Source organism: Agelaius tricolor, unplaced genomic scaffold (genome assembly GCF_023055355.1).
Source record: "Agelaius tricolor isolate 1412-34295 unplaced genomic scaffold, bAgeTri1.0.p SCAF_69, whole genome shotgun sequence".
NCBI classification, from domain to species: domain Eukaryota; kingdom Metazoa; phylum Chordata; class Aves; order Passeriformes; family Icteridae; genus Agelaius; species Agelaius tricolor.
The window spans coordinates 533356-555336 of NW_027269329.1; the positions used below are offsets into that span (position 1 = coordinate 533356).

Here is a 21981-nt window from a genome sequence, read left to right on the forward strand (position 1 = left end):
CTGCCAGCCCCATTGGGGTGAAATACTGGGATATTTCAGATTTGGAATTGCCTTCTAAGAGGCGAGGAGTGGAACAAAGAGTGGATGAACCAAGGAGCACAAGGACTCCTGAGCCTGGGGGTCTCTGTGTGCCAAACCTGGAGCTCAGGGGTTTTACTGGGATGCATTAGGATTCCCAGTAGGATCTGGGAATAATCCAGGTCTCGGCAATAAAGCAGGAATTGCTCCTCATCCCTCTTTCAGGAGGAAAAATGTTTTTCTCATTTCCCTCCCAACTTTTCATCACTGGGAACTCTTTTTATTTTCTTTGCACCTTGGTTCCACCTCTTTCCAACCTTTGAAACTCATCCAGGTGGGATCTCACCTGCCTTCCCACATTTCCCTACGTGCTGTGGGAGCACCCACCATGATGAATGACCCTGTCACCTCCTAATCCTGGCATTTATAAAGCAAAATTTCTCTTTTTTCCTCTCTTTTTGCTTAAATCCGGGGCTGTTCCTGCGGCGCCCCCTCCAATCTCCCCTTCCTGCCGTGCCAAAAAGTGCTTTGAAACCTTGACCTGCAGAGATCTGAAACTCTCCCTCACAATTCCACCCAGCCAGGTGATCCAGGCTTATTCTGGGATGTCAATACCTGCATTGTTGGGAATGGGAAGAAATCCCACCCAGCTGGATTAGTGCTGAGCTGCCTGGGAATTCCAGCCTGAACACAGACCTTGTGCAAATAAATCCCAGGGAACAGATCTCGAATGGCAACAAAATTATTTTCTTGGTGTGTTGCTTTGGGTGTGGAAGGGATTTTTTCCCTTTTATCCGTGATTTTCTTCTCCCAAAATTGGTAATTTTTGGATTGAGGCAACGTTGAATGTTTGTCACGTGGAGCATCTCACGCTGTCAGGGAAAAGCATCCTTCACCTGTTTGTTTCGGGAAGAATTTGAGGGAGTTTTTCATCAAAACACCCAAAATTAAAAAAAAAAAATCCTTAGTTTTACAATATTTAGGCAAATATTCTACTTCCCACGCTGGCCAGTGCTGTAAAGTGGTGGCACATGGAAATCCAGATATGGCAGCCTGGGATTCTGCTTGTCTTTGGAGATACAAATGTCACTTTTTTTAGGCTGAAATTTCTATTTTTTAAGAACCTTTTTTAACGTGCAGCTGATCTGTATTGTGCCTTCCCCACTGTCCCTCAGTAATTGCCATCCTTCTCCTCAAAACAGGTGATTTGGCCAAAAAATCCCTTCAGTGGGGGCAAAACTTCCCCTTTGGAAGAGGAAATGAAAAATAAAAACTCCACGAAGCTCATGAGAACCGGTTCGGGTTATTTTTGGAGGAAATAAAGCTGAGGGTGTTGTCACCTTTCGGAGGGGAATCCCCTGATTTAATTTCTGGAAATATCCGTGTATGTACCAAAGCTGACCAAAACTGATCTCTGCCTGGAATTCCAACCCAGCTCTTCCACAGAAAAACACCAGGAGATTTTAAGCCCAAAGCAGCATTTTTTTAAGGCCAAAGCAGCATTTTTTTAAGGCCAAAGCAGCATTTTTTTGGTCAGTAAATTCCCTCCCACGGGAGGCCAGGCCGGGCCGTGCCGTGTCAGGGATTTTCCTGCCCGCGCCTCCTTCGGCCTCGCATCCTTCCCTGCCTGTCTGCCCTCTCATCAGCACCCTTTGGGGTTCATTAGCACATGTTGGGGTTAATTAGCACATGTTGGGGTTAATTGGATGCGTGTTTCCCTCCTGCCTGCAGTGGGTGGTTTCAGTTATCCCAGATCCTGAAGGAAGGGGGAGCACAGAGCTGGGGGGGTCAGGCTGAGAATGCCACCCTTCCTTCCACCCCCATCCCCTTCTTGGGGAAAATCTGATCGTTGTTTCATTATTTTGGACTTTTATAACATTGTTTTGATCACTGAAGAAATGGGGGACAGATTCCCCTGAGTGCTGGGACAACACAAATGCTCAGCCCCCCCCCGCCCCTTTTCCACCAAGGGAAAACGCTTTGGAATGCAGAAATTTCAACATTTAAATTCGTTTTTTTGTTCTGTTCTTTTTTTTTTTTATTAAAATCCTCAGCCACTGTTGCAGTGCCCTGGCCCAGCCCTGCTCCTACACAGTAGGATGGGCTGGGCCATGTGTCCCCCTTCCTGGTGTCCCCAAAGGAGGGGGGGTGACATCAACTCCCACCCCCCCAGAACAGAAAATAAATTAGAAAGAATAAAAAAAACAAAACAAAAAAAAAAGCAAAACCAGGGGCATGGGAGACATGGAGACCTTGTCACTGCAGTGTGGGGGGACATGGGGATCCCTGTCACCCTGCTGGGGGCTGTCCTGGTGACATGGGGACAGAGAGCTGGGGCAGTGGGGACCCTGCACCTTGGGGAAGGTGACAGCTCAGGTGTCCTGGGAGGGTCTCAGGTGACACTTGGGGTCCTGGAGGGTCTCAGGTGACACTTGGGGTCCCCCCAGGTGCAGTTTTGGGGTGTCCCGGGAGGGTCTCAGGTGACACTCAGGGTCCCGGAGGGTCTCAGGTGACACTTGGGGTTCCCCCGGTGCAGTTTTGGGCTGTCCCGGGAGGGTCTCAGGTGACACTCGGGCTCCCAGGTGACACTCGGGGTCCCCCCGGTGCAGTTTTAGGGTGTCCCGGGAGGGTCTCAGGGCCGCCCCGGGGCCGCGGGCAGCAGCAGCGGTTTGGGGAGCAGGGGGGGCTTCATGGACAGCGAGCGCTCCAGGGCTCCGGGCCGGGGTCCCCAGGGTGTCCCCCCCGGTGTCCCCCCCGGTGTCCCCAGCGAGTGCATGCGGGTGAGAGCCCGGGGCGGCCCGGGGGGGCTCACGGGGGTACCCCCCAGCGAGTAGCTCTGTGCCAGCGGCCGCCGCGGGGCCGGGGGGCTGTCGGGGGGCACGTCCAGGCGCACCGGAGCCCGGTCGTGGGGGCCGAACGGGGGCGCGGGGCCCGCGGCGCGGGGCAGCACCCGGTTGGCGAAGGAGGAGCCGCTGCCCGGGGGGCTCCCGGGCCACGCCGAGCCCCCGGGCAGCCGCTGCAGCGTTGTCTCCTCCCGGCCCGCCCTGCCCGGCGGCCCCGGCCCGGGCGGCTCCGCGGGGCCGCGCCGGGGCTCCCGGTCCCGGGGGGCGCGGGCCGGGGCCAGCGCGGGGGGCTCGGGCTCGGTGCCGGTGCCGTCGTGCGGCGGCAGCGCGGGGTACAGGCGGGGCACGGGAGGCTGGCCGGGGGCCCGCGGGGCGCACGGTGGCTCCGGGGGGGCTTTGGGGACGGCGGGGCGCTGGCAGCACGTGGCCAGCAGCCCGGTGGCCAGGGCGCCCACGGCGAAGGCGCCCAGCACGCAGCCCACGAGCACCGGCACCGGAACCGTCGCTTCGGCACCGGGCCCGGGGTGCCGCACCCCTGCGGGAGCTCCCGTCAGCCCGGTGCCAGCGGGAGGGCCGGGACCCCAGCCCAGAGACCCCCCCGGTACCGCTCACACTCCTGGGCTGCCCCCCTCCCATCCCTTGTCCCGATGGTTCCCCCTTCTCCTGGTCCTGGGGTCCCTCCTGGTCACTGGGGTCCCCCCACCCCAGGGGTCCCTCTCCTGTCCCTGGGGGTCTCGCACTTGTCTCTGGGACACCACAATCCCTCCCCAGCCCTTGGTGTCCCCCTCCCCAAACCCTGGGGTCTCCATTGTACTCAGACAATGTCACTGACCATGGGCCAGGTCTCCATTCTCGTCACCATCCCTTGCAGCCCCTGTGAGAGCAGAGCAGGGTCAGGCCAGGCCCCTCCCTGTGTCCCTTGGAGCCACCAGTGTCCCCTCCACGTCCTCCCCATCCTCTGGCATCACCCACGTGTGCCAGAGCCACCCCAGGGTCATTGTGGCGCCACCTGCATCCCCCCAGAAATCCCCAAACATCCCCAGTGTGCCCCGTGATCCCCCACTTCACCTTGGCAGGTCCCGCTGATCCCGAGGGATCCCTCCATGTCCTGCTGGAAGCCACTCCTGGGACACAAGAGGGGATGTCACCCTCTGTCCCCAGCGTGTCCCCACACGGGGCAGGGCCCCAGGAGGTCAGGGATGGGAGGGACAACTCACGGAAGGTCCTCGGAGAAAGGGACACAGCCCCTGGAGGGCAGCCAGACACAATAGGGGTCTCGGGCAGCCAGGCAGCTCCTGCGGGGACACGGGGACACAGCTGCCATCCGTGTCCCTGTGCCCGTGTGTGCCCGGGTCCCCTCCCCTGCCCTCGTGCCCTTGGGCACTTCCATGACCTCGCACATCCTTGTGCCTCTGTGCCTTTGCACGTTCCCATTTCCTTGCACATCCCCGTTCCCTCCCGGGCCGCCCTTTCCATCCCTGCCCGCCCTCCCGGGCCCCCTCCCGGCCCCTCTCACCCTCGGCAGGAGCCGTGGCGGCCGCAGCGGCTCAGGGGCAGCCGCAGGAGGCACCCGGCAAAGGCCACGATCAGCTCCCGGCCCGGCAGGTGCAGCTCCAGCCCCAGCACCCGGCTGGGCACCCCAGACCCCCGCGGGCTGTGGCACCTGCAGCCGAGAGCAGCCGGGGTCAGCACAGCCCCCCTGACACCCCCAAATCCCCTTGGGCTGTGGCACCTGCAGCCAAGAGCAGCCGGGGTCAGCACAGCCCCCCTGACACCCCCAAATCCCCTTGGGCTGTGGCACCTGCAGCCGAGAGCAGCCGGGGTCAGCACAGCCCCCCTGACACCCCCAAATCCCCTTGGGCTGTGGCACCTGCACCTGACACCACTTAGGGTCAGCACAGCCCCCCTGACACCCCCAAATCCCCTTGGGCTGTGACACCTGCACCTGACAGCGCCTGGGGTCAGCACAGCCCCCCTGACACCCCCAAATCCCCTTGGGCTGTGGCACCTGCACCTGACAGCGCCTGGGGTCAGCACAGCCCCCCTGACACCCCCAAATCCTCACAACCCCACAGTTCCTGAGAGCCCCCCAGCCCCCCCAGTGCCCAGAACCCACCCCCCAAGCCCCCCAGCCCCCTCCAGCACCCCCCAAGACCCCCAGCCCCCCGCCCTGGGCCTGCCCCTCACCGCCCGGGGTCGTAGAGGCTGATCTCCTCCAGCAGCAGCGTCCCGGCACTGCTGTCCCTGCTGTCCCTGCTGTCCCCCAGCCCTCGGGGGTCTCTCGGTGCCGGGGTCCCCCCGGGGCTCTGAGTGGCCTCGGGGCTCTGTGCAGCTGCCAGGACCTTGAGCAGCCGCCCGTCCTCGGCGCCCAGGAACAGCACGGTCTGGTTGCCGCGGGGCCCCGCGCCCGTGTCCACGGCCAGCTGGGTCAGCCTGGGGCAGGACAGGCCTTGTAAAGCCGGGCTTGAGGCTTAGGGGCTTCCTGCACCCTCCCGTGGTCCCACACGCCCTTCACAGGAACCTTGCACAAGGACCATCCCCACCCTGCAGCACCTGAACTCCTCATGTGAAATATTCCCTGTCCCCACGGCCGCTCCCACAAATCCATCACTTTTTCTAAAAGTGATAACTTTTATCATAACTAATTCACCCTTTTCCACAGCAGAGAGGAAAGAGTTCAAATCTCTCGATGGGATGTTTTTCTGTCCATTTTTTTTTGTTTGGTTGTAAATGTTTAGGGGCGGAAAAAAATCATCTGATATATCGCTCTTAAAAGAAAGGACAGAAATGTGTTCCCCTCGTGACACCGTGGCTAAGTGGACTGTCTAAATAGAAAATATATAAATATAAAAATAAAAATATAAAGTACACATAAATAATATAGATATATAGATATAGATATAGATATATAGATATAGATATATAGATATCGATGATATAGATATAGATATAGATATCGATATAAACATATATATAGATATAAATATTAATATTAATATAAATATAAATGTAAATATAAATATATAAATGTATCTAAAGATATCAGGTAAAAGGGCAATACTGGGGCAGCTTACAGTGCACCATGGTGATTTAGGAAAACAACTTTTTATGGCATCTCACTTCTTAAGTCCATCCCACTCCCGAGGCCACCCTGTCCCCGAGGCCACCCTGTCCCCAAGGCCACCCTGTCCCCGAGACCACCTTTTCCCTGAGGTCACCCTGTACCTGAGACCACCTTTTCCCTGAGACCACCCTGTCCCCAAGGCCACCCTGTGCCCGCACCTGGTGCCAGTGTGGGTGAAGAGAGGCCTCCCTCCCGCGGGTCCCACGGCTCCGTGCAGCAGCGGGTGCTCCTTGGCGAACGCCAGCGTCTCATCAGGGAAGTCCCCAGAGGTGACAACGCCAGCAGCAGCTCCCATCCCGGCACAGCAGCCCGGCCTGCGGCACAGCTGGTGTGGGGATCCAATTTCTGTGGCACCCAGGGGTGTCCTGGTGTGGGTGGGGGTACCTGGGCTGGTACCTGGGCTGGGGGACCCTGTCCTCGGGCACCGGGCTCCAGGTGGCGCCGCGGGGCTCGGCGAAGGGGCCCTCGAAGGAGCGCTCCACGTCTGCCAGGTAGAAGGCGCAGACGGCCGAGCCGGGGATGCTGCGGTGACAGCAGGGGGGGACAGGATGGCCTGGGCTTGAGCAGGGCCCCTCTGTGTCCCAGGTGTGTCCCCAGGCTCTGTTTCTCTGTGTGTGTCCCCTCTGCGTCCCCATGTGCCCATCTGAGTCCTTCCTCGTGTCCTCCTGGGCAAGCCCCTCCCTGTGTCCCCATGTCCCCCTTTAAGTCCATCCCTGTGTCCCCATGTCCCCATGTGAGTCCCTATTCATGTCACCATCACCCTGTCTCCATGTCCTATCTCCCCCTGTCCCCACATCCCCATGATCCCATGACACCATATCTTCATGTTCCCACGTCCCCATGTCCTGATGTCCCTATGACCCCAAATCCCCATGTCCCCACGTCCCCACATCCCTGTGTCCCCACATCCCTGTGTCCCCACATTCCCATGTCCCCATGTCCCCACATCCCCATGATCCCATGACACCATATCCTCATGTTCCCACATCCCCATGTCCTGATGTCCCTATGACCCCAAATCCCTGTGTCCCCACATCCCCACATCCCCGTGTCCCCACATCCCCACATCCCCGTGTCCCCACATCCCCGTGTCCCCATGTCCCTGCCTGTTGGGTTGGGTGCCAAAGAGGGCGAGGACAGCGGGGCGCCCGTGCAGGGTCTGTGGGGGTGTCACAGCCTCCAGGACATCGAAGTAGAAGACGGTGTCCCCAGGGATGGAGCACTGCAGCCGCACCTTCAGGAAGGACGTCCAGCGCCGCTCCAGCACCCGCGGGGACCCGCCACGGTCATTGCGGCACACCCGGGCCACCCGGGCCACCAGCACCTGCACGGGAACCGGGTCAGCACCTGGACACCCTCAGGGTCACCAGCACCTGTACAGGAACCAGGTCAGCACCTGGACACCCTCAGGGTCACCAGCACCTGTACAGGAACCAGGTCAGCACCTGGACACCCTCAGGGTCACCACCTGGACACCCTCAGGGTCACCAACACCTATACAGGAACCAGGTCAGCACCTGGACACCCTCAGGGTCACCAACCGGGCCACCTGGGCCACCAACACCTGTACAGGAACCAGGTCAGCACCTGGACACCCTCAGGGTCACCACCTGGACACCCTCAGGGTCACCAACACCTGTACAGGAACCAGGTCAGCACCTGGACACCCTCAGGGTCAGCACCTGGACACCCTCAGGGTCACTACTTGGACACCCTCAGGGTCAGCACCCGGGCCACCAACACCTGCACAGGAACCAGGTCAGCACCTGGACACCCTCAGGGCCAGCACCTGGACACCCTCAGGGTCACCACCCGGGCTACCTGGGCCACCAGCACCTGGACACCCTCAGGGTCACTACTTGGACACCCTCAGGGTCACCACCCGGGCTACCTGGGCCACCAGCACCTGGACACCCTCAGGGTCACCACTTGGACACCCTCAGGATCAGCACTTGGACACCCTCAGGTCACCACCCAAGGCACCTGGGCAACCGGGGCATTGTGGCTGTCCCCCAGACACCTCAGGGGGCACCCACAGGCCTGACACCCTGGTGAGGGGCTCAGGAGTCTCCCCTGCCTGGATGCCAGGGTGGGGGTCCCTGGGTGCCCCCCCTGTGCCCCCACCTTGCCCAGGGCGCTGAGCTCCACTGCCACCTCCCTGAAGAAGAAGTAGACGTAGGGGCCGTAGGGCAGCACCTGGACAAAGTGGGGTTCTGGGGGGGCCAGGGGAGGTTGGAGGCACCATCAGGTCCTTGTCCCACACCTTTGTGCTCAGCCCCTCCCCTGTACCCCCAGATTGCAGCCCTGCACCCCCAACCCCATCCCCACATCCCCCTGCCCCACTCTGCCACATCCTTCCACACCTGTAACCTCTGCCCCACACCCTCCCACACCCCTGTACCCCCATCCCATCCCCACAGACCCCCCCAGGCCCCCACAGCCCCCCTTTACCCCCCATCCCATCCCCACATCCCCCTGCCCCACTCTGCCACATCTCTCCATGCCTGTAACCCCTACCCCATCCCCACAGACCCCACAGACCCCCACAGACCCCCCGTCCCACCCCCATAGACCCCCACAGACCCCCATCCCACCCCCACAGACCCCCCCCAGACGCCCCCAGACCCCCGGTACCCCCCATCCCATCCCTACATCCCCCTGCCCCATTCTGACACATCCCTCCACCCCTGTACCCCCATCCCACCCCCATAGACCCCTCCAGACCCCCGTCCCACCCCCATAGACCCCTCCAGACCCCCATACCACCCCCATAGCCCCCCCCAGACCCCCGTCCCACCCCCATTGACCCCCCCAGACCCCCCCAGACCCCCTGATTTCGGGGTACCCTGCAGCCAGCGGGAGCTGTACTTGAGGGTGCGCAGGGGAGCCTGCCCGGGGCTCAGGCTGCGGTAGATCACGGCATCACTCGCCTGGAAATCGGCCACGGTGGCCGAGTACAGGCTGCCATCTGCGGGGGGGGACACACCAGGTCACCCCCGTGCCCCCCCGGCCTCCCCCCCGTGTCCCCCCCAGCTGCCCAGCACCCACCGACAAAGAGAGCCACGATGCTTTGCTTGGCATCAAAGGGACACCGGGCTTGGCCGCTGACCTCGTCACCCTGCTGTGCCAGGCTGCTCACCTGGGGGGGGGGGACACGCCCAGAGACCGTGAGACCCCTCCCCAAATACCCAGCACCCCCCTTGTGCCATCCCCAACCCCATCGGGGTCCCCCCGGTGCAGTTTTGGGGTGTCCTGGGAGGGTCTCGGGTGACACTCAGGGTCCCCCCCAGGTGCAGGTGGGGTGTCCCAGGAGGGTCTCAGGTGACACTGGGGGTCCCGGGAGGGTCTCAAGTGACACTCGGGGTCCCCCCCAAGTGCAGTTGGGGTGTCCTGGGGGCGTCTCAGGTGACACTGGGGGTCCTCGGGGGGTCTCAGGTGACACTCGGGTCCCCCCAGTGTAGTCAGGGTCCCCCCGGTGCAGTTCCCAGAGCATGGAGAACCTCAGTTCCCTGCTGGGACTGAGACCCCCAGGACCCCCCCTCATTTCGGGGGTCCCGAGCCCCCTCACCTGGTAGGTGCGGCACAGGGGGCTGAAGGCATTGGTGCCACAAGCCAGGAGGGTCTCGGCGTCGCGGGGCACCAGCACTCGGATGTAGTTGTGACATTCATCCTGTGGGGACACAGGCGATCCTGGTGTCACCACCCTCAACGCCCGCACCCCAAATTCCTGCACCCCAAACCCCCCCCCTTGACACCCCCTCACCTGCCGCCGGCCCCGCATGGCGCAGTTCTGCCTGTCCTGCGTCTCCCAGGTGAGGTGCTGCCGGGTGAGATGGGACAAGGGCTGGGTGGGCATGGGGATCTTCACCCCCCTGTGTGTCCCCCTTGTCCCCAGGGTCACTGTCCCCATCCCCCTTACCCGCTCTGGGTACAGCGTCCCCTTGTCCTGCCGCAGGTCGAAGGCGTAGATGTGGTCCCTGGAGGGGGGAGTGAGTGTGCAAGGGGACACAGGGATGTGCAAGGGGACACAGGGACAACATGCACAGGGGATGTGCAAGGGGATACAGGGGTGTACAAAGGGACACAGGGGGTGTGCAAGGGGACACGGGGACAACACGCACAGGGGGTGTGCAAGGGGACACAGGGGTGTGCAAAGGACACAGGGATGTGCAAGGGGACACGGGACAACACGCACAGGGGGACAGCGGGGTCACACACTGACAAGGGCGCAGGAGCGTGCAAATCCTTGCACGAGCCCAGCTAAGGATACTCCACACCGGAGCTGTGTCCCGGCACGGCGGGCGCTCACCGGGCGGCCACGAAGAGCGTCCCGTTGAGCCGCAGCATCCGCTGGAAGTCCAGGCCGAGCCGGGCCGTGCCGTTGTCCCCCCGGAGGCCCCCGAAACGCGGGTACGCGGCGGTGGCTGCGGGGCGGGGGGACACGGTGAGACCCCGGTAACCCCGGGACCAGGGTCTGAGAACGGGAACCGGGACTGGGACCAGGACCAGGGTCTGAGAATGGGAACCGGGACTGGGACAGGGACCAGGGTCTGGGAACGGGAACCAGGACTGGGATCGGGACCAGGGTCTGAGAACGGGAACCGGGACTGGGACTGGCACGAGGGTCTGAGAACGGGAACCGGGACTGGGATGGGCTGCGGGAGCTGCAGCGGGGCCAGGGCAGGGGGCAAGGCAATGGGGCTGGGGGCTGGGATTGGGGTCAGGATTGGGGCTGGGATTGGAGTCAGGATTGGGGCTGGGATTGGAGTCAGGATTGGGGCTGGGACTGGGAATGGGGCTGGGATCGGGACCAGCATCAGAACTGGGACTGGGATTGGGATGGGACAGGGATTGCAGCCAGGATTGGGACCAGAATTTGGGCTGGGATTGGGGCTAGGACAGGGATTGCAGCCAGGATTGGGACCAGAATTGGGGCTGGGATTGGGATTGGGACAGGGATTGCAGCCAGGATTGGGACCAGAATTGGGGCTGGGATTGGGATTGGGACAGGGATTGCAGCCCCCCTGAGCCCCGCTCACCTGCCAGCCCCACGGTGCTGCGAGCCACCAGGTCCCGCGGGAAGGACTGGGCGGGGGTCCCGGCCAGGAGGAGGAGGACGACGACGAAGAGCAGCGGGACCCCCGGCATCGCGGGTGGGGCTGAGAGCGACCCCCCCGCCCCGCCCCGGGCTGCGAGCGGGGGGGAAACTGAGGCACGGGGATGGGGGTGGAGTGGGGACAGTGTGGGGACAGTGCTCCCAGTGTCCCCAGTCCTCTCAGAGGTCCCCATTTTCCCCTGTTCCAGTGTTCCTGTCCCAAAGTCCCCAGTGCTCCCATCCCAGTGCTCCCAGTGCTCCGGGAGCTGCTGTCACCAGTGCTGGGACATTTCCCCCAGCACCCCCAAAACGTCCCCCTACACCCCGACCCTGCACCCCAAGTACCCCCCACAACACCCTCACAACACTCAGCGTCCCAGCCAAAACCCTAAAACACCCCAAAACCGCCCCGTTCTCACCCTCCATAGCCCCGTTCAGTGCCCTACACACCCCCTGCCCCAGCACCCCACAACACCCAGCCTGCACCCCAAAACTACCCCAAACCCACCCGAAACCACCCCAAACCCACCCCAAAACAACCCCCTGCCCCAACACCCCACAATACCCAGGCTACACTCCAAACCCACCCCAAATCCACCCCAAAACTACTCCAAACTACCCCAAAACTACTCCAAACCATCCCAAATCACCCCAAATCCATCCCAAATCACCCCAAATCCACCACAAACCCACCCCCTACCCCAACACCCCCCCCGACCCCCGCCCCTCCCGACCCCTCGGCGCTCGGTACCGGCTCCGCTCCCCGCTCGGTCCCGAGCGGCTCCGCCCCGGAACGGGCCGGGACCGGGCACCGGCCGGAGCGGGGGCCGGGGGAGGGCGGGACCGGGGACCCCCGTGGGGACCGCAGAGCCCCCGCCGCGGGCCCGGGGCTCCCCGCGCGGGGCGGCCGCCCTATAGATAGGCGTTAATCCCCGTTAATGAGATGATCCTCATTAACCGCCGAGAGTGGGGGTGGGGGGTTTTGCACGCGCGTGTGCGCGGCTGTGACACCCCCCGCCCTCCCCCCCCAGGGTCGGTGCGCGCTCCCGCCTGTAACCGCCGGGCGCGCGCGCGGTGTGGCGGCCACGCGGGTGTCCCCATCTGTGTCCCCAGAGCGGGGCTCTGTCACCTGCACCGCGGTGTGGCCACCGAGAGCTACTGGGAGTTACTGGGACGTACTGGGAGCACTGAGATGCCCCCCCCCCCCCCCCCACGGTGTCCCCGAGTGTCACCCTGTGGGGACATGGCAGGGGTGGGGGACGCTGGGGACACCCCCGAGGCTCGGGAGGGGGATGCCGGGGGTCCCGAGGGGGCGGGCACGGGGTGACATCTGCTGGCATGGCCTGGGATGGCACCGCTCGGGGACACGGGGGGCGGTGTCCCCCCGGAGCGATGGTGGCAGCCCTGGGGACAGGGCGGTGTCGCCGGAGCGTTGGTCGTGTCCCTGGGGGGTGGCAGGTGACAGTGTCGCCAGTGAGGGAAGGCGGAGGACATGGACACACACACAGGACACACGGGGGACACAGCGGACATGAACAAGACACACAGAGGACACATGGGACACACAGGACACACGGTGACAGAGACAGGACATGGACGTGCAGGACACACGGGGACATAGGACATGGCAACACAAAGGATGCGCACAGGACACGGGGGACACACACAGGACACACGGGGACACACACAGGACACACGGGGGACACACACAGGACGCAGGGGACACACACAGGACACACGGGGGGACACACACAGGACACACGGGGGACACACACAGGACACATGGGGACACACACAGGACACACGGGGGGACACACACGGACCGAGGGACACACACAGGACACATGGGGACACACACAGGACCGAGGGACACAGAACTGTCCCCAATCTCCGGTGCCCTCCCGAGGGCGGTGCCATTCCCGGCGGCTCCTGCAGGGGGCGCAATCCCCGGCTCGGTTTAGACCCCGCCCCAGAACGCGTCGAGCCCCGCCCACTTACCGAGAGGCCCCGCCCCCGTCATGGCGGGCGCGCGCGTGCTCGTGCACGTGCGGCGCGCGGGGGCGGGGGGGGCGGCGGCGTTCGGGCAGGTCCGGGGGGACCTGGGGGGGGGAACCGGGGGCAATGGGGGGGTCCGGGGACTATGGGGGTAACGGGGGGGGTCAGTGCAGGGCAGGGGAGCGGCCGCTGCGGGGACAGCGCGGGGACAGCGCGGGGACAGCGCGGGGACGGTGACAGCGGTGTCCCCGCAGAGCGTCACCGGCGTGTTCTGCCCCGCGCACACGGACGTGGCCCTGGTGAGCTGCGGGCTGGAGCGCGGCCGCTTCCTCATCTCCGATGTGCCCTTCCCCGGCTCCACCGTCACCGTCCTCAAGGTGCGCGGGGCCACCAGCCCCGGTGTCCCCCCCGGTGCCACCCGGGGAGCCATGGCAGCCCTGACATCCCCTGTCCCCGCAGAGACCCCCGTTCTGCCCCGCCAAGCTGGGAGGGGACACGCGGGGTGACCGAGGGGGACACGCGGGGGTGGTGGCGGCGGTGGCCGTGCTGCTGGAGGCCACCTGCGGCCACGTCCTGCTGACCCGCCGGGCCACCACCCTGCGACACTTCCCCAACGTTTGGGTGCCACCAGGTGAGCGCGAGGACGGGGGACAGGAGCCCTGGGGGGGTCACAGGTGTTTTGGGGTCCCCTGACCGCTGTTCCCCGCACTCAGGTGGGCACTTGGAGCCAGGAGAGGAGGTGAGGTGACACCGCGGGGAGGGCAGGGGGTGCCCAGGTGAGTGTGGGGACACCTGTGACACCCCGAACCCCCCAGCTGGTGGCCGCGGGGCTGCGGGAGCTGGCCGAGGAGACGGGGCTGCGCCTGGAGCCTGGAACCTTCTCGTGGCACCTGCTCGGCCTCTGGGAGGTAACGACCCCGCCCCAAAGCGGGGCTGGGCAGGGGGTGACACGCCCAGGTGGCCGCTCTGTCCCACGGGTCACCCCTGCTCCCCGCAGTCCCTGTTCCCCCCCTCGCTGAGCTGGGGGCCACCGCGGTGCCACCACATTGTCACCTACCTGGGGCTGCGCTCGGCTGAGCCCCGCCAGCGGCTGCAGGTGGGGGCACCTCCGGGGGGGGGGCACCTCCATGGGGGTCCATCAATGGGTGGGGGGCACCTCCGGGGTGGGGTCCCTCCGTGGGTCGGGTCCCTCAATGCATGGGGGCACCTCCGAGGGTGGGGGGCACTTCCAAGGGGGTCCCTCAGTGGGTGGGGGGCCCCTCTTGGTACTGCAGTCCCTCCCTGGGTTGGGGTCTCTCTGAGGGTGGGGGTCCCTCCATGGGCTCGGGGCCCTTCTTGCTGTTGCAGTCCCTCTCTGGGTTGGGGTCTCTCTGAGGGTGGGGGTCCCTATCGAGGTTGGCGTTTCCCCCCCACCGTGGGGGTCTCTCCCTCCACGAGGGGTCCATGCCCAGGCCCGGCTGTGCCCGAGCCCGGCTGAGGTCAGCGCCGTGGCCTGGCTGGAGCCTCCGGTCCTGGAGGCCATCGCTGCCACCGAGGATGGAGCCGAGGGACCGGGATTGGGACAGGGATTGGGATCGGGATTGGGATCGGGATCGTCCCCCAGAGAGCTGCCGGCCACCGTGGGGTGAGACCCCCTCCCCTGCCACCCTGGGGACAGCGACACGAGGCTGGAGAGCCCCCGGGGCTGCCCAGCCGCGCCATGGCCCCGTCCCTGACCCCGTTCCCCGGTCCAGGATCACGGAGCTGAGCCCCGACGGCTTCCGCAGCTCCCGGATTCCCACCGGGATCCTCCTGCGCCGGGCCCCGGAGCGCGGCCCCGACCTGGAGCGCGTCAGCACCGGCACCAAATTCGCGCTGGGGCGGTGGCGGGCGGGGCCCGGCCCGGGGGAGGAGCGGGAATAAAATTCCAGCGGGATCCCAGCCCGTCCTGGAGTGGGGTTTGCGTGGGTTCGGGGGGGATTCCAGGGGAATGGAGAGGGTACACCCCCTTCCCCTGTTGGGCTGCTGGGATGGGGACACGGGATGGGGACATGGGACACAGAATGGGACACAGAGAGGGGCATGGGATGGGACACGGGATGGGGACATGGGACACGGGTTAGGACATGGAAAGGGACACAGGATGGAACATGGGATGGCAACATGGGACACGAGATGGGGACACAGGATGGGGACATGGGATGGGACACGGGATGGGGACATGGGACATGGGTTAGGACATGGAAAGGGACACGGGATGGAACAGGGCATGGGACACGGGATGGAACACAGAAAGGGACACAAATGGGACATGGAAAGGGACACAGAATGGGACCCGGGACACGGAAAGGGACACAGAAAAGGACACAAATGGGACACGGGGTGGGACACAGGATGGGACATGGAAAGGGACACAGAAAGGGACACAAATGGGACACGGGGTGGGACACAGGATGGGACATGGAAAGGGACATAAATGGGACACGGAAAGGGACACAGAACGGGGCACAGCCACGTGTGTGTCACAATTTCCCAGTTTAATGCCACGGCCCCGCTCCCGCCTCGGCCCGCAGGATCCGCAGCAGCGCAGCGTGGACGCCCTCGTCCATGAATCCCTGCGGAGGAGGGAGTGTGGCTTTTGCCAGAATCCCACCCAAAACTGTGCCCTCACCCCCCCAGAGACCCCGGGCAGGGCCGGGGGGTCCCACCTGGGCAGCCTGGAGGAGGTGGCTCCGGTACACGGCCACGGTGTCCCGGTGCTGCTTCTGCTGGACCTGGGGGGCACAGGGTGGCACTGGGTGACTCAGGGTGACAGGAGGCCACCAAGGGTGACACGGTGTGACACCGGGCGCTGTCCTCACCTCCAGCTGGAGCTGGAGCCGGGCGTTCCTGCCCCGTAGCCCCAACACCTCGGCCGAGAGTTTCTCCGTCTCCACCAGCAGCTGCTTCAGCTGGGGGGGCAAAGTCAGGGGCAGAATTGGGGGCTGGGGGGGTTGGTTGCTCTCAGCACCCCCCCCCAGAGCCCCCTTGGTTCCTGCCAGCCCTCAAGGTCCTGCTCAGTTCCCCCCGAGGTCCCCCCAAATGGGGCTGGGAGGGGGAACAGGATGGGGATAGGGATAGGGTGGGATGGGATCAATGGGATGGGATGCGATCAGTGGTATGGGATGGGATCGATGGGATCAGTGGGGTGGGATGGGATCAATGGGGATGGGATGGGATCAATGGGATGGGATGGGATCAGTGGGATGGGATGGGATTGATGGGATGGGATGGGATCAATGGGATCAGTGGGGTGGGATCAATGGGATGGGATGGGATGGGGTGCAGATAATGATGGGAACAACGGTGGGAAAGGGATGATGATGATGATGATGATGATGATGGAAAGAAGATGGGGATGGGGATGGGAGGGACATGGGGATGGATTTGGGAGGAAGAGGAAGATGGGAAGGGGTCGGCAGTGAGGACAAGGATGAGAGGAAGACGAAGACGGGAAGGGGTCAGCGATGGGGACAAGGAGGGCAGGATGATGATGATGATGATAGGGATGGGACTGGTGCTGGGAAGGTCCCGTCCCCGTCCCCGTCCCCAGCCCATCCCTCACCTTCCCGTCCTTGTCGCGGCAGGCGCGCTCCAGCCGCCCCGCGCGTTCCCGCAGCGCCGCCGCGCCGCGCTCCAGCCCCGCCGCCGCCTCCCGCAGCTCCCGCAGCTCCCGTTCCCGCCCGGCCGCCCTCTCCTCGGCCGCCGCCGCCGCCTCCCGCCACCGCTCCGCCTCCGAGCCCGCCGGGACACCGGCGGTGCCGCGCTCCGTGCCCCGCGCCGCTCCCGGTTCTCCCGGTTCTCCCGCTATCCCGCCCTCCTCGTCGCTCCCGGGGGTTTCTGCGGCCTCTCCCTCCTCCATCTCCGTGATGAGCTGCAGGGCCTCGTGCTGGGAGCGCACCAGCGCGTCCAGCCGCCGGTGCAGATCCCGGAGGATCCCGGCCCCGGTGTCACCGCCCGCCTCCCGCACCCGCGCTCCGAGCCCGTCCCGCAGCGCCCGCAGCTCCCGGCGCAGCCTCCACGCCTCGTCCCGTTTGCCGGGATCGCCCCGCAGCTCCCGCAGCTCCCGCTGCAGCCGCTCCCGCTCCCGGCCCAGCCGCGCCAGCTCCACCAGGAGCTTCCCGTTACCCTCCCGCAGCTCCAGCAGCTCCTTCTCCATCCTCCCGCCCTCCCTCGGGATCTCCTCCCGGTGCTTCCCGCCCGCAGCCGCCTCCGGGCCGTTCACCGAGCACCGGCGGAGCTTTTCCAGGAGGATTTGGGATCCTTGGAGCATCCTGGCGTGGATCTGGTCCTGCTGCTCCAGCGCCTGCTCCAGCCCCGCCGCCAGCTGCTCCCAGGCGGGCTCGGCCCGGAGGGAACGCTCGGATTCCCGGCGCAGCTCCCGGCTCCGGGAGAAGGCTCCGGCCTTCGCTTCCCGCATTTTGGAGCACTCCTCCCCCAGCCAGGCCAGGAACGGGATCAGCGCCGGAGCCTCGCTGCTGCCTTGTCCTCCTTCCCACTCTTCATCCCTCGTCCTCTTCCTCAGCTCCGCCACGCGCCGGGCCAGGAGCTCCAGGCAGGCGCCGTCATCCTCCTCATCCTCATCCTCATCCTCATCCTCATCCTCACCCGCGTCCCGTCCCGGCAGGAGCCGCAGGAGCTCCCGCAGCCGCCGCCGGATGCCCTCGGCAGCTTCCTCCAGCCTCCGGCATTCCAGAGTCTTCCTGGCCAGCTCCTCCCGCAGCCACCGGGCAGCGCCTCCGTCCCTCTGCTCCTCTTCCTCCTCCTCCTCCTCCTCCTCGCCCTGGATTCCCACCTGTCCAGCACCATTCTCTGCAGGAGGGAACAACACAATCCCGTTTTCCCAATTTTTCCCTATTTTTTTCCAATTTCCCCCCGTTGTTTTCCCATTTCCCCCCATTTTTTCCCTTTTTTTGGGGGGGGAAGGTCTCACCTCTCCTTGGGACCTTCTGGAGAGCCCAGCTCGGGGCCTCCCCGGTGACATTTCCAGTGACATTCCCGGTGTCCTTGTCCCCCTTGTGGTCCTGCAGCAGCTCGGCCACTTCCAGGCTGCCGTGAGCCAGGGCCAGCTCCAGCGCCGTCCTGAGCCGGGGATGTGACACGGGGGACAGGGGGGATGTGACACAGAGGGACACGGGGACAGTGAGCGATGGCAGGGGTGGCACATGGGCACGGGGACAAGATGGCACCATGACCCGGTGGCACAGGTGACTCCCATCCCTGCCCCGCATTGGTGACAGCACAGAGCGATGTCCCCAGTGTCCCCAGTGTCCCCAGTGTCCCCTGTGACCCACCTGCCATCCCTGTCGGCCAGCCCAGGCTCGGCCCCGCGCCGCAGGAGCTGGGCACAAACAGCCACGTGGTTCCCCTGTGCTGCCAGCATCAGGGGGGTCTGGCCGTGCTGGGGGGACACGTGGGGTGACCACCGACCCTTTGCTGTCCCCTGTCACCCCCTGCTGTCCCCCTGTCCCCACTCACAGCGTCGGGGACATCCAGCGGGGCCTCGTGGTCACAGAGCAGGAGGACGCTGGAGGCGCAGCCTGAGGAGGCTGCAGGGGGCGTGGGGTCACTGCAGGGACCCTGGGGGACCCCTCTGGTGTCCCCCAAATCCCGGGGTGTCCCCGTGTCCCCCACCCTCACCTGCCCAGTGCAGCGGAGTCCGGTTCTGCCCGTCCACATGGCGCTCGTTGGCTCCGTGCTGGGGGCACAGCGGGAAGGGAATGGGAATGGAATGGGAATGGGATTGGGAATGGGAATGGGATTGGGAGTGGGAATGGGAGTGGAATGGGAATGGGAATGGGAGTGGGAATGGGATTGGGAATGGCCCCCCCCATCCCAGTCCTGTCCCCATCCTCATCCCTGTCCTTGTTCCCATCCCCACCTCCATCCTCATCCTCTTCTGCATCCCCAATCCGTGTCCTTATCCCTGTCTCTATCCTGATCTCCATCCCTGATTTCACCCCCAGCGCCATCCCAATCCAGTTCCCATTCCAATTCCTGTTCCCATCCCTTCCCATCCCACTCCCACCCCTTTGATCCCATCCCAATCCCAATCCCACCCCATTCCCGTCCCTCTCCATACCTGCAGCAGCACCTTCACGCACTGGGGCTGGCAGGCGATGGTGGCCAAGTGCAGGGCGGTGCTGCCTGTGGGGACAGGATGGGCTGGGGACACTCCTGGGGACACCTGCTCCCCTAAGGGACAGCCCCAGGGGACACCTGCTCCCCTAAGGGACACCCCCTCCATCATGGGACACTCCCCAGGCGGGTCCCTGCCTTGGGGGACAGCTCTGGGCTCCTCCAGAGGTGACACAGGGACCTGCCTGGATGTCCCCAAGGTGTCCCCAAGGTGTCCCCACCCACCGTCATCGTTGGTTCCATTGACGGGAGCCCCGTGCTCCAGCAGCAGCGTCAGGCACTCGGTGAGGCCCCCGGCCGCAGCCAGGTGGAGCCTGGGGGGGGTGAGAGGTGGCCGTGACCCGTGTGTCCCCCCCTCCCGGACCCCCCCGTGTCCCCCCGGGGGTCACATACGCCGATTGTCCCCTGGCGTTGAGCTTGGCGGGGCGGGCGGCCTTGCGGGCGGCCAGGGCGGCCACCCGGGCCACGTCCCCTCGTGTCACCGCCTCCAGGAGCTTCTGGTCCTGCCGCGTCCAGCTCTCCATCTGCGGGGGGGGTCCCCAAATCCAGGACAGGACCCCAAAGCCAGGACAGGACCCCAAAGCGCACCCCAAGGCAGGACCCCCCCGGTGCGGGTCCTGCCACGCAGCTCCTGCCTCAGTTTCCCCACTCGCGGGGCTCCGTGAGGGCTCCGGGATCCCCGCGGAGCCGGGAGGGGGCGGAGAGGCCGGAACGTGTCCCGGCCTGTGCCCGCCCGGCTGGTTTGGTGAGTGCCACCGAGGCGGGCTGGGCTCCAGCGTGGCACCGGGAGCCGGGGTGGCACCGGAACCGGGACCGGGGTCTGAGAACGGGAACCGGGACTGGGATGGGCTGCAGGAGCTGCAGCGGGGCCAGGGCAGGGGGCAAGGCAATGGGGCAGGATTGGGGTCAGGATTGGGGCTGGGATTGGGGCTGGGATTGGGGTTGAACTGGGATGGAGGCTGGGAATGGGGCTGGGATCGGGACCAGCATCAGAACAGGGATTGGGCTGGGACAGGGATTGCAGCCAGGATCAGGACCAGAATTTGGGCTGGGATTGGGAATGGGATGGGACAGGGATTGCAGCCAGGACTGGGACCAGAATTGGGGCTGGGAATGGAATTGGGATTGGGATTGTCGGAGCTGGATTGGGGTCGGGACTGAGGCAGCATCGGGGCTGCGATCAGAGCTGGCACCGGCACTGGGCTGGCAGCTGGGATCGCAATGGGATCGGGATCACAGCTGGGATCGCAATGGGATCGGAGCTGGGATCGCAGCCGGCACGGGCCCCCTGCTCCCTGCCGGGACTCACCGTCACTTGCGAGCTGGAGCAGGAGAACATCCTCTTCATGGCCGGGACCCCCGCCCCGGGAGCTCCCGGGCCCCCGCCCCTCCGGTCCCGGCCCCCCCGGCCCCCTCCTCGCTGCGGGACCCCCCGGGTGCCGCCGCTCCGGGGCCGCGTCCTCCGCCCGCCCCGCCCCGCTCCGCGCCCGGTCCCGCACCCGGCCCGGCGGGTTCGGCACCGCCCCGGGAACGGCCCCGCCCTGCGGGTGCGCCCCAAACCCGGCCCAGACCCCCCGGCTGAGACCCCCCCGCCCCGGCTGGTCCGTGCCGCCCCCAGCCCCCTCCCACCCCCTTCATTTTGGCTCCAAACTCTTCATTTTCACGATTTTCCGAATTTTTTTTTTTTAATATTTTTCATTTCTTTTATCCTTTGTTTTTACAGTTAATCCGCGGGGACCCCGTCCCTCCCCGCCCCACCCTTGGGCAGCCCCCCGATACCGGGGGGGGGTCACTGTCACCGCTGACCCAGGAACGGGGGGGTTCCCCCCCACCCCCTGCCCGGGGCCGCCTCCCGCACCCCAAAACATCCAAATAAATAAATAAATCCCAGCGGGAAGAGGAGGGACACGATGTCACCCCTGTCCCCCCCGGGCTGGAGTAGGGGAGGGGGCGACTGGACCCCCCCACCCCAATTCCCATAAGGCTCCCGTGGGAATAGCAGCGTCCCCATCCCGCTTTTCCCAACGCTCCCCACGGCTGGATCCAACCCCCGGCGTGTCCTGGGGGGGAATCGTGGGGTGCTGGGGGGGCTGCGGGGGTCCCTAACTGTCCCCATCGCCCTCCTTCAGCTCCTGGCTGTTCTCCGCCTCCTCGGGAATATCCTGCATCCTCAGGAAATCTACGGGAAAACTCGGGGTTAACAAAATAAAATCGGGACCCCAGGGTGGGATCTATCGCCGCCCAAAAAACAGGGACCCACCTCGGGGGCTGGCAGGGGGGGAGTGGCGACCCCCCAAGCCCCCCTCGTCCTCCAGGAGCACGTCCAGGGTGTCCTCGCCCTCCCGCAGCCGTTCGGGGTCGGTTCCTCGGAATTCCAGCTCGTCCCGGGAGGCGCCGGGGAAGGCGGGGGCGTGGAACGGGACAGCGGCGGGGGGGCTGGCGTGGCTCAGCTGCGGGGCGGGAACGGAGCGGGGGATTCAACTCACAGAGACCCCACCGGGCCGTGCCCATCCCCGGTGCTCCCGGTGCCCTCGGTGCCCCCGGTCCCTCCGGTGGCCCTGGTCCCTCTGGTGACCTTGGAGCCCCCAGTGCTCCCGGTCCCTCTGGTGCCCTCGGTCCCCCCGATGTCCTTGGTGCCGTCGGTGCCCCCCAGTCCCTTCAGTGCCCTCGGTCCCTCCAGTGCCTCCGGTGCCCCCCCGGTCCTTCCAGTGCCCCCCTGGTTCCTCCAGTGCCTCTGGTGCCCCCAGTCC

At 65.0% G+C, this 21981-nt stretch overlaps 3 protein-coding genes and 2 long non-coding RNA genes across 8 annotated transcripts; 2 read left to right on the forward strand and 3 right to left on the reverse strand.

Moving 5' to 3' along the window:
- Nucleotides 1–1877: 1877 nt before the first annotated feature.
- On the reverse strand, nucleotides 1878–13076 carry SEMA6C (semaphorin 6C). Of its 3 annotated transcripts, none has more exons than XM_071417491.1 (18): nucleotides 11832–13076; nucleotides 11025–11174; nucleotides 10295–10409; nucleotides 9905–9962; nucleotides 9749–9805; nucleotides 9554–9655; nucleotides 9034–9124; nucleotides 8831–8953; nucleotides 8110–8198; nucleotides 7092–7309; nucleotides 6382–6507; nucleotides 6144–6299; nucleotides 5049–5294; nucleotides 4378–4524; nucleotides 4079–4156; nucleotides 3930–3985; nucleotides 3694–3735; nucleotides 1878–3396 (listed from the first exon to the last, which is right to left on the reverse strand). In XM_071417491.1, the coding sequence occupies exons 2-18, from the start codon at nucleotides 11131–11133 to the stop codon at nucleotides 2651–2653; spliced, it is 2559 nt and encodes an 852-aa protein (XP_071273592.1). In that variant the 5' UTR covers nucleotides 11134–11174; nucleotides 11832–13076; the 3' UTR covers nucleotides 1878–2650. The 3 variants fall into 3 exon arrangements, with proteins under 3 accessions (XP_071273592.1, XP_071273591.1, XP_071273590.1); XM_071417490.1 differs by having other exon boundaries at nucleotides 11025–11192; XM_071417489.1 differs by lacking the exon at nucleotides 11832–13076 and having other exon boundaries at nucleotides 11025–11370.
- LOC139585114 (uncharacterized) lies at nucleotides 2300–9318 on the forward strand. The gene is made up of 3 exons (XR_011676932.1): nucleotides 2300–2436; nucleotides 2491–2520; nucleotides 9245–9318. It is a non-coding gene; the product is annotated as an uncharacterized lncRNA (long non-coding RNA).
- Nucleotides 13049–14998, forward strand: NUDT17 (nudix hydrolase 17). 2 transcript variants are annotated; one of them, XM_071417533.1, is made up of 8 exons: nucleotides 13049–13167; nucleotides 13330–13452; nucleotides 13535–13706; nucleotides 13789–13814; nucleotides 13891–13983; nucleotides 14073–14171; nucleotides 14513–14699; nucleotides 14809–14998. In XM_071417533.1, exons 1-8 carry the CDS (start codon nucleotides 13099–13101, stop codon nucleotides 14820–14822), a joined length of 783 nt encoding a protein of 260 aa, XP_071273634.1. In that variant the 5' UTR covers nucleotides 13049–13098; the 3' UTR covers nucleotides 14823–14998. The 2 variants fall into 2 exon arrangements, with proteins under 2 accessions (XP_071273634.1, XP_071273633.1); XM_071417532.1 differs by having other exon boundaries at nucleotides 14527–14699.
- Nucleotides 14999–15572: 574 nt separating this feature from the next.
- On the reverse strand, nucleotides 15573–19965 carry ANKRD35 (ankyrin repeat domain 35). The gene is made up of 11 exons (XM_071417564.1): nucleotides 19625–19965; nucleotides 19457–19545; nucleotides 19176–19240; nucleotides 18734–18791; nucleotides 18572–18642; nucleotides 18388–18494; nucleotides 18027–18175; nucleotides 16659–17905; nucleotides 15916–16005; nucleotides 15763–15828; nucleotides 15573–15669 (listed from the first exon to the last, which is right to left on the reverse strand). Exons 1-11 carry the CDS (start codon nucleotides 19753–19755, stop codon nucleotides 15592–15594), a joined length of 2151 nt encoding a protein of 716 aa, XP_071273665.1. The 5' UTR covers nucleotides 19756–19965; the 3' UTR covers nucleotides 15573–15591.
- Nucleotides 19966–20897: 932 nt separating this feature from the next.
- Nucleotides 20898–21921, reverse strand: LOC139585111 (uncharacterized). Its single transcript, XR_011676928.1, has 2 exons — nucleotides 21492–21921; nucleotides 20898–21410 (listed from the first exon to the last, which is right to left on the reverse strand). It is a non-coding gene; the product is annotated as an uncharacterized lncRNA (long non-coding RNA).
- Nucleotides 21922–21981: the final 60 nt, after the last annotated feature.